At 48.3% G+C, this 10092-nt stretch overlaps 1 protein-coding gene across 1 annotated transcript; it reads left to right on the top strand.

Annotated features, from left to right (window-relative positions):
• The first annotated feature begins 4321 nt into the window (after positions 1-4321).
• On the top strand, positions 4322-8760 carry LOC128307301 (uncharacterized). The gene is made up of 3 exons (XM_053045062.1): positions 4322-4573; positions 4698-4835; positions 8176-8760. Exons 1-3 carry the CDS (start codon positions 4322-4324, stop codon positions 8758-8760), a joined length of 975 nt encoding a protein of 324 aa, XP_052901022.1.
• The last annotated feature ends 1332 nt before the right edge of the window (positions 8761-10092 follow it).

Genomic DNA, 10092 nt, shown 5'->3' with positions numbered 1-10092 from the left:
GGGAAAAATAAATAAAACAAAATGAAATTTAAAAAAAATACATGAAATGGATGCGACATTCAAGATTTGTTAATTCTTGTCTAAACGAACGGGAATAGGGTGCAGGGCCACGAGAGTTGACAAAATGCTGACAAATTTGACAAAATCCGCTTGTTAACTGGGAAAAAAACACTATACTGATAATGATAATATATAAGTTATAGTTCATTCAAAAATCAAGCTTATATACGTTAAATGCAAAATAAAATATTTTGTTCCGATAAAAAATAACATTAACATAATGCCTTTATTAGCAAGCGGTGCAAAATGTTGTCAGCATTTTGTTAGGTTCTTTTCAACTTTTTGTCGTGTCGTGTCTGTGTACAAATTGAAGTTTGACAAAAGCTCACAAAAAAGTGACAAAAGCTGCGTTTTGTCAGCATTTTGTCAGCGCTCGTGGGCCCTGCACCTGATGGAATCATGGAACGTTCTGATGTGCCTGCACAGGCTCCAGACATTGGAGTTATCAGTGAAGTACTTGATAACTTTAGAACATTGATTTAAACATGTTGGGCCAGATTGTACAACACTTGAATTTACCATCGCGTCGTAAAGCAATTTGTACAATCGCCGTAAATTATCCAAAGCAGCGATGCACGTTTGAAAATTCACATCCAAATTTGCATCCAAGGGTTGAATGTGAAAGCAAGCAGCAACTACGCAATAAAAAAAAAACGGCCACGAACTGCACAGTCGAGGCTCCCGAATGTGGCAGAAAACCGCTCCCAGCTAGATTCCCACCAGCACACCCAGGCACATACATGGGGGGCAGAGGGGGCCAACAGGAGACGGTTGACCAAAGGAATACGGCATCATCAGTCGGAGCATCAGTAACAGCAATCGTTAAGTTATGGCATCTGTTGTTACCTTTCCGTGTCCTGTGCACGACGGTGTTCCACCACCGCGCCACGCCGTAGCCATCGGTCGAACCTTCGAACCGTATAGGGACGAGTTAAAATAAAAAGCTGCAAGCGAACGAGCTGCACCAGCAGGTCGTGGCCGATTGGGACGCCGTGGCCATATCCCCACGGTCGCAGATTGATCGATCGAACGCGGATCGGTAATTTTCGCATCAGCTCGTAAATCAGATCGCAAATGATGCAAATTCAACCACTTTTTTTCCGCGCGGCCCAGCCAGGATCGCACCACAACAAAGGATGCCCTTTTTGGTGGGCATCATCATGTTACCGTCCCGCGTCTTTGCGGGTTTTTGGGCTGCAACAACATCGCGCAAGAGCTGCACTGAGATGAAATTGCCCGACTGCATCACACGTCGCGGATAGTTCGCGGTGGAACGCGCGTATGTGAAGCGCACGTCGAGCAGCGAGAGCTTGTGTGCGTTTGTTGTGCGAGAGAGAGAGAGAGAGAGAGAGAGAGAGAGAGAGAGAGAGAGAGAGAGAGAGAGAGAGAGAGAGAGCGAGAGTGAGAGAGAAAAAGAGATCGGGAGTTTGTTGAAATCTAGCACGCGAGTCAGCATCACGGGTTTACCGTGCCGGCCCTCCATTCAATACCGGCGTCCGGCTTCACAAGCGCTCATGAATCATGCCGCGAAACACCAACAGTGCCGTCATCGTGCGCGTGTAGTGGTTTTGCTCAGCCTCCCTCGCCGCCTACCACGCGCAAGGAACCGCGGGCCCACCCCAGCCCACCCGGATCCCGCTGGCGCTTGGCGATAGTTTTCTCCGACCTTCTCACGCAAAGCGAACTACCCGCCCCACCGTAACCACCGCATCACCACCGCTCCCCGCCCCCGTCTGGCGACAGACATCGCCGGTGTCTGATTCACACGGGTCACTGCGGAAGGTAGGAAGTTGCCATGAGTAATTCGGTCTACCCCGAGTAGTAACGAACGATTCCAGCTACTAAATGCACATTACCGGAAAGAGTTGCCCACGTTAGCCGCTAGGCAGTGGAACAAACGAAAAAAATGTGTCGAAACACACCTAACAGGAATAAGTGAAAGGTCGTCCAGTCGAGTCATCTGAAAAATGTGCCCAAGCTCATCGCGGTAGTGTTAGGAATGCTGTTGGAAGACATGTGCGTATGAATCAACTCTCCGCCACGCACCGGACGGTTTGAGATTCAACAAGTGATATTGAAATGGTGTCTGATGGTTGGAAGTAGGTGCTGTTTCGCAATATTACATCACAAACTTCAGGGTGAGCCTCACAGAACCTTACAATATCCGACATCTTAACACCAATATTCTACAAATTATAGAAATACCTTGGATTGAGGTTCTCCACTACTTTTCAGATATTCGCACATCTGTATTCCAGACATTCCAAATGAACTCTTGAACTCTTTTGAACGCAAAGTTTACGTAACCGTCGAGGTAGTTGTTACCCATCCCTTCCATGGTTTTGGATCGACCCGTTCGCCGTTCTATTCTTTTCAGCTTAAGACAAATCTGCATAAATCTTCGCACAAAATTACCCATCATTATCACCCTCACTTTCTCAGCGGTTGTGAAATCATGTCGAGGAGGTGCTTGGCGTGGTGTGAAAAGTAGCTGAGCTGTAAATGGCAATGCAGTAATATTCGCCGATGGACAAACTTTTGTTCACGAATTGCCAAAAGAAAATAAATTTTTCTTCAAGATACAGTTATGTTGCAAATCAGCGTAACTCTATCGTTGATTTACTAAAAATGTATTCGTCGGCAAAGATCCCCACGAATCGAATCCTAGCAACTGACGCATTAGAGATGATTAAGAATCCTGACGTCAAAGGCCACGGAAGTAGTTTTCCAGGGGGCGCTGTCTAATAATAGCATCAGCGGTGGGCTGTTTGCAAAGAAAAAAAACACACACCGGGTCTATTTCCGAGGATCGCAAACCGGAGAAACCCACCCGGCAGAGATCGTGCGTGCGTTCCTGCATTCATTCATGATTGAAAGCGAATCATAACTGCAGTATGATTTGGGGTGCAGAGGTTGTGTGAAAATCAGGGGGGGGGGGGGGGGGATGGGGGTAGAGTGGGGGGTAAAAAAAGTAAATAACCAAACAACAAATGTATTTCGCATTAGCGCCCAAGAAGGGAGGCGAATGGATCAGGATCACAGACAGGGGGGATTGTGATGATTGTGGTGTTGAGGTGCGCTTCCTAAGGTTTACCCCCGCGTAAGGCGTGAACGGAGGTGGGCCGCAAAGCGCGAAAAGACGCGATCAAACAAGCTAACCACGGTGTGCGGTAGTGCGCGGAGGCCACACCTGGATGACTGGATGGATACGGCGCAGCGAGGCATCTAGGACGTCACGATGACGTCGAGGACGATGACGCCACGGACAGTGACCACCGTTGACGACGACGACACATCGTCTATCGCCACTGCGAGAAAGCGCGTCCGGTGCGGAAGCGACCGCGTGAGCAGGACGGCAAACCACGGGTGGGAGAGCGAAAGCCCACAACGTCCGGCAGCAAGACCGAGACCGATGCGATGAGCGCACGAGCGAGTGCGTGATACGTGAGCGAGATGGCACGGATGGCCGGTGAGTGAGCAGCAGCAACAGCAGCAGCACGAGTAAAAAGGGACCCGGAACCCCCGGGAGGAATCGGTGAACCGGGCGGTCTAAAAGGGGCAGGTACCCGGGAGCTGTTCTGTTTTCAAAATATAAACTTTTCGAGTCAGTCGAATTCTGAACGCCGTCCGGGAACGATCTATCTAAACGGAGCTGTGTCATCGGTTCAGTTGCATACTCTGCCCTCTTGTCCGACCGGTCGACTTTACGCACGCAAAGTTTCGGTCCGTGGAAATTTTGGGGTCACACTCAGAAAGTCTGACTCCATCTGATCGATCTTATAGCAAAACCGGCCACGCATAGGCCGCGAGGTGTATCGTCCAAGTTCTAGGCAAGAAAAGGACATCTTCCAGGTGGGTGCGTCTTTAAGGATCCGTGTGTGCTCCGGGGGGTTACAGCATCCGAACTACATCCGAAGCGTGAAACGTGTTTGCAGTGGAATGGCATGGTGTAACGTCCAACAAATTCTTCATAGTGCACAAAGGTGTATGTAGCTCGGTTGAGGTGTGTAACCCTCAGAAGCGGTAACCAAGACCTCGGCGGACAATTCCATGTCCTGCCGACTATTTTAGTGTGTGTGTGTGTGTGTGCGTGTCTGTGATTGTTGTTTTACGTGCGTGATCATACATCCGTGGATGTGCTGTGTGCGTTTTACAGTGCGTTGCGTGTACGTCCACTAGTCTTCCAGACACCAACCAAATCACAAAGATCCTATCAGCCTGTTCCTGCAGAAGCATATCTATATATAAAGACAAAACAAAAATGCCGCTACCAACACTCAACCGCCGGCAAACAAGTGTCCGACAACAGAGGCGGCGGTATCTGCTGCTACCGCTGTTGGCCACCGTCCTGGCACTGGCCGGTCTAGCGACGAGCTCACCCACCAAGTACAACTTCAATGTGACCAAGGCGCTAAGGATTGAGAGCAGCACGTGGATGAAGCCGTGCGGCTACATTACACAGGGAAGCGTTGAACGGGTGAAGAATAACAGCTTCACCAAGAGCGCCAAATTGGTAAGTAATCTCGACGCCTACGACGACTCCACTTGCGCAATCGCCTTCACGCCATTTTTTTTTCACGGCCAATCGTCGTCTAATCGTGTTCTCACAACCTCGTTTTCCTCGCGTATCCTTGCAGCATAACATGGAGCGGCAGATCAAGCTGGCGCTGCTCGATCTGAAGAATTGGCACAATCTGAACGGCAGCAAAACGGGCATCCTCACCTGGAACGACCCCCATCGCAAGTGCCAGTTTAAGTTCCTGAAACCCTTCTTGGTAAGTTACCCCGTGACCCCCCAAAAAAAGGAAGATTTTGCGTGCCCAAGAAACCCCGCGAACGGGTCGTCCGAAGCCACCGGCGATCCGCGCCGATGGTATGGCACCGGTTAGCAGTGTTGGCAAAAGCCAACATCACCAGAAGATAGCCTATCGATACCGGGGGGGTCCGCTCGCTGTGTGTAGATGATTCACGCCCGGATCATTACCGAGCGGTTGATGCCAATAAAGATGGGAAGCAAAATTTCCCCAACTATGCGCCACCCTTCACCCAACCCCCCCTCCTCTCGGCCTTCCGGATGGATAGTTTTAAAAGCGTGGGAATCGCGGAAAGTGTGCGCATACACTCACACATGTATATGTACATGGTCTTACCACCTTATTTGCTCACCCCCCACAACTTGAGATGGACCGTACTCTGTCAATCTACCTGATGTATACCACCTCGCTTCTGCAATGGTGATGTGCAGATTTTAGAAGCCCAAAAGGGCGTATAGACGTAGAAGGTAGTGTGAGGCATCTCGCCGCATCTCGAGCATCAGAAATCAGGGATTGATGATCCGATTCGGATCACGGACCCGTCGCGACTTCTGCCGGTAGCAACTCGGCTCCACAGTTGCAATCTCTGCAGTTTGATGCCTAGAGCTTGGTTTGATAGAATGGGAAGGGGTAGGAGGGGGATTGGGGTGAAGACTTGTTTGTTTGGGCATGGCGAAACCGTACACCGGCCACCGTAGCGCTCATGACCCTTTGGCGAATGATTCGGATTGATTCATCTGCCGACAGTTATGGTCGGCTACGGCTGGGAAGATGGTGACGAAATACGAGCAGCTTACGATGCACTTACCACATTGCCATTGGAACCGAACCGTGGGGCTTTCCCCAGTGCGAAGTAAACCAGCGGTAACTCTGACGGGGAGAGGAGTAATGAGACAAATTATTATTGCTCACACTTCAATGCCGGTCTGGTTGGGGAGTTGTTTTACACCCCCCCCCCCCACCCGTCGTCTAAAGTTTGGGGCTGGAACACCGTCAGCAGTGCCCCGCGCGCGGGATGCTGTGTTCGACCGGGGCCCCGTTTTGGCGCGTAGTCATTTTTGTATTGTATGCATTCGGTTTTCGGTTGCCCTCGCCTAACCCCGGCGTGCAGGCAAAACTGCTGACGGTAGCACAAAAGAGCCTTCTCGCCCGGTCGCAAGCCATTCGCGTTCGATGCCCGCTCGAAATTGCCGCTGCCGTGCTGCTGTGCAAGATATCAATATCAATGCTCTATCGACTGTTTTAACGAAACTTCGGGGCGAGTGCGCTTCACTTTCATATTGTTTACTTTCGAACCAATGCTTTTGCCGGAAAAACGTCGGCCAGTTCCGGTCCGGAGCACCATGCCATCCATGTAGCACCGAAGCTAATTACTTCATTATTAATCATCACCCGGGCGTTACGTTACGTTACGTTACGTTACCGACGCTAGAAAATGTGATGCGGCGATGAATCATGCACGAGACATTTCGGAATTGCCAACAGTTTTGTGTTGTTGCTGTTGGGTGAAACGTTCGCGTTACCGTTTTGTTTACATGTGATTTTCTAACCTTGTGCGATAAATAAAAACCGGAAAACGGAGCGCGCAGCATAGAACAACTTACAGGCAAAACAATATAAAACAATTCAAGCAAATAAGACACGTTGCACCTTGAACGCAGTAAGCAGCAAACAGTGGAGCAACGCTAGCAGCGCATAATGCACCGAATGCATCAAGGAAAGCTTTTACGAGTTTCTTGCAGGACCAATAAAAAAAGAAAAACCCATATCCGCTTCCAAGCCACAAGCGACCTGTTGCAAATAAATCAAACGCACCGATCCGTCTAATGCTGTTTGGTGTCTGAGATGTTGAAGTTGAGCCCCCGCCATTCCGCCACAAAAAAAAAAACCGCTACAGACATGCATTCAGCAACATGGCCCAGCTCGTGCCTGGAAGGGCGTGAGGAAAGGGGAGAAGAGGGAGAAGGGGAGGCAAAAATCAAGGAGATGCGGCACCAAATAAGGGGGTTGGTGTGCAGTGTTGCGCAAATTGCGACCGATTTGTTCCGTTTTCTGGTAGTAAAAGACCGTGGGCACCGGGGGGTTTTTCGGTCGATTTTGACCGTTGTCCAATTTTGTTTCCTTTTTTTTTGGTTTTACATGGCCCATTGCCGCCGTCACAGAAACCCCTCAAAAACTACCGACCGAAAAATGGCCAAAAAATTGGGACGAAAATTTCCAAAACCAAAAACGATTCAAACAAAAACAAAAAAAAACGCGATGGAACAGCATCCGACGGTGCATAAAAACGCAGGCGAAACCAAACGATCTACCCTCTTCCTCCCCACCCCACTAATCCATCGCACCCACCCACCCTTGCCCTCTGTTCCCCAGGCAGCAGCAAAACAGCAAGAATAATAAAAAAGGGATCAATCAAAGGAGGAAATTAATACTAATCCAAAATTTACGCAGATATAATCATAATACCTGTGATGGGGTTATGCCAGTTTTATTTTTGCCTTGATGAGTTATGATTTTAATTACAGATCTAAAACCCGCCCGAAATACCTGGCACAGTGTTGTTGCAACATTTGTTGTGTTTTATTTTATTTTGTGTTTTTTTTTGTTTTGTTGGCATTTGGTGGACGCTTTTTATGGCGCTCACACAGATGAAGATGATCGACGGTTGTGCCAGGGAATGCAGAGGTTTTGAAGTGCAGCGACCAGGCTTTGGGCAGACATTTCGGCAAATGATTCCTTGATGGTGGTGTGCCTCTGTCGCTATGGTTGCTACTTTTCTAAGCACCGTCTTCGCTCTAATCTACTGCGCTACAATGGGTTAGGATAACTGGTGAAATTTAAAATAATAACAGTGGATAGCGCATTCCGCAGTTTAGAGCCGAAGTCTGCGTGTGCTTGCAGAGTTATTTTCCGGTGGCCTTTTTTTGTTGCTGCTACTAGCGAATGTTAAGAACGTAGGTCCATGCAGAACGAATCATTCTGTTTCGTCATTATTGCTTTGGAAATTGAGGAGTCCCTAGGAGTTCTAACACAAGGTGTGTTTTTTTTCATGGAGCTATATCCTCGGAACTGTTGGAATCTGACGTCCTTCATTCTACGATTGTTGGGCACCAGATTGCTGCTCCTAATATACCATAGAGCACCCTCCCGAATCCCGAGGGTGTCAAAATAGCTATAAAAATGTAGTTTATTAACATTCACTCGGTACCCTAAACATAGTCTGAAGATATTTTATTTCTGCGCCATACGTTGATCATCAATCCCTAATATTTCGCCCTACCTATCTCTTTCCTTGTTGCAGAAAAATGAGTCAAGCTGGGAGCGACGACTTTCCGTGTATTGGGCACACCTGAAGCTGGTACGTCTGTTCCACCAAAATCACACCGAAACCAACATTAACCGGGAGCAGTCGGATGCGCTCGAAAGCGTAAACGAGTCAACGCGACAGTTGCTCTGTATGGTGCAGGAGTACCGTGGCGTGACTAAGCGACAAAATAAGCTTATTGACGCGGAGCACATGGAGGCATTGATCAACTTTAATATCACGGACGCTATTGAGATCAAGCTTCACATATTGTACATCATGTGTCGGTTAAATTGCTTCCTGAAAGATATGCGCAAACACGTGCGCCAGCTCAGTGGAAAGGATCGCCATCCGCCGGGCATGGTGATGAACTTCAAGAACTGCAAGCAATGCTCTTACGTCAACAATTGCAAATCGGTCAATAGGAAGCACCGGAAGCAACCGGTACATCAGCAACGGCGACAGCACAACCGTAACAGCCAGCAGAACCAAACGAACCAGCAGCAGCAGCCCAGCAGACGGCCGAAAGGACAAAAAGGTACCCGTGCGCCGAACAATCGTGCGCAAAACAAGCAGGGTTAGGGTTGGGGGACTGATCGTTCAGCACCCTGCAAAGCCCGAGAGCAAAAACCCTTCGTCAGTCTCTCTACTCCCGGTCGGCAGTCAGTGCCTTCCGTCGCGACACGACTTTTGCCAACTTGTCTGCTGCATTACCGCTGGTGTGTGCTAATTGTCGATAAAGCAACCGGAACCGAATCATTTCGAAGTTTGGTTGCGATGGTGCGTTGACCCGCATACGCATCTGGAAGCAAATTGTATTGACTGGTGTAGTATGATAGCAAATCATTCTGTTGCTGAAAGATAAAGCTAACGCATTTGCTTACCCACGGTTGTGATGCGATCTACCCGGTAGCAGAATCAGACTTCATCTAGACCACAGCAAACAGCAGCGGGTTGGTACGCTTAAAATAGTAGATAGTCTCTTAGTCTTTAGCAATGACAGCATCCGTTCAGATGCGTCTTGCTTCTGGTGAAGCAACGCGTGTCTGTGCTACCGAACAGGTGTGTAAATGTAATAGTGCGATATTACGATCATTCGTCTCATTACGGGTGATTTCGACGTCGTGTGTGCCTTACATGTGTGAAACGGGCGATGTGTGCCGAACGCATCTAGTGACACAATGTCCGTGCGATACCGCAGCCTAGCAGCACACTAGCATACGGTAGCTTTTATTTATACACTATTTATTGACGAAACAAACCAAACCCCTGAACGGGTCAGGATGCATACAGCACCGGCGTAATGGTGGATCCTTGTGAGCGTTCAGCACTCGCGCGTTCATACAGCTTAGTATTAGTAATGCGAACCGTCATCAGCGTAAAGAAGCAAAAAGTTTTACAAGTTTAACGATCTCGAACCCGCAGGATGTTGGTGTCACGGTTATAGTTTTTGTTTGTTTTGTTTTCCAAACAAGGATCACAGTTATAGGCGTCGCCATCAACGCCACAGTGTACAAGTACTTAAACCCAGTTAGTTAGGCATTTTGATAAGTTAACATTTCCCCTATTTCGTGGGAAGATCGATTGTAGAATATTTTGTTTCCATGTTTCTCGTGTTTTTTTTTTCTTCTGCGTACTAGTTTCCAGTATGTGTTGTGCTTCAATCGACAAGAGGAGATCAGTAATCTGACATGCGAAACAGTACACCGCGTCCAATCAAACTCTAAACTCATCTGTCAAAACAAAAACGTTCTTGATATTTGATACTTACATGAACATCTCACTCGTGGTCGTGAGTTGTATAGTAAACAACTACAAAATAGTAACGCTGTGATAGAAGCCCACTCTTAGACTCGATTACTAGCGGAATGGACAACTCTACCAGCAACGCGTCACATTCTAAGCGTCCTGGGT

This window comes from Anopheles moucheti, chromosome X, assembly GCF_943734755.1.
Source record: "Anopheles moucheti chromosome X, idAnoMoucSN_F20_07, whole genome shotgun sequence".
Taxonomy (NCBI): Eukaryota; Metazoa; Arthropoda; class Insecta; order Diptera; family Culicidae; genus Anopheles; species Anopheles moucheti.
This window is presented reverse-complemented; position numbering and strand designations above follow the sequence as displayed.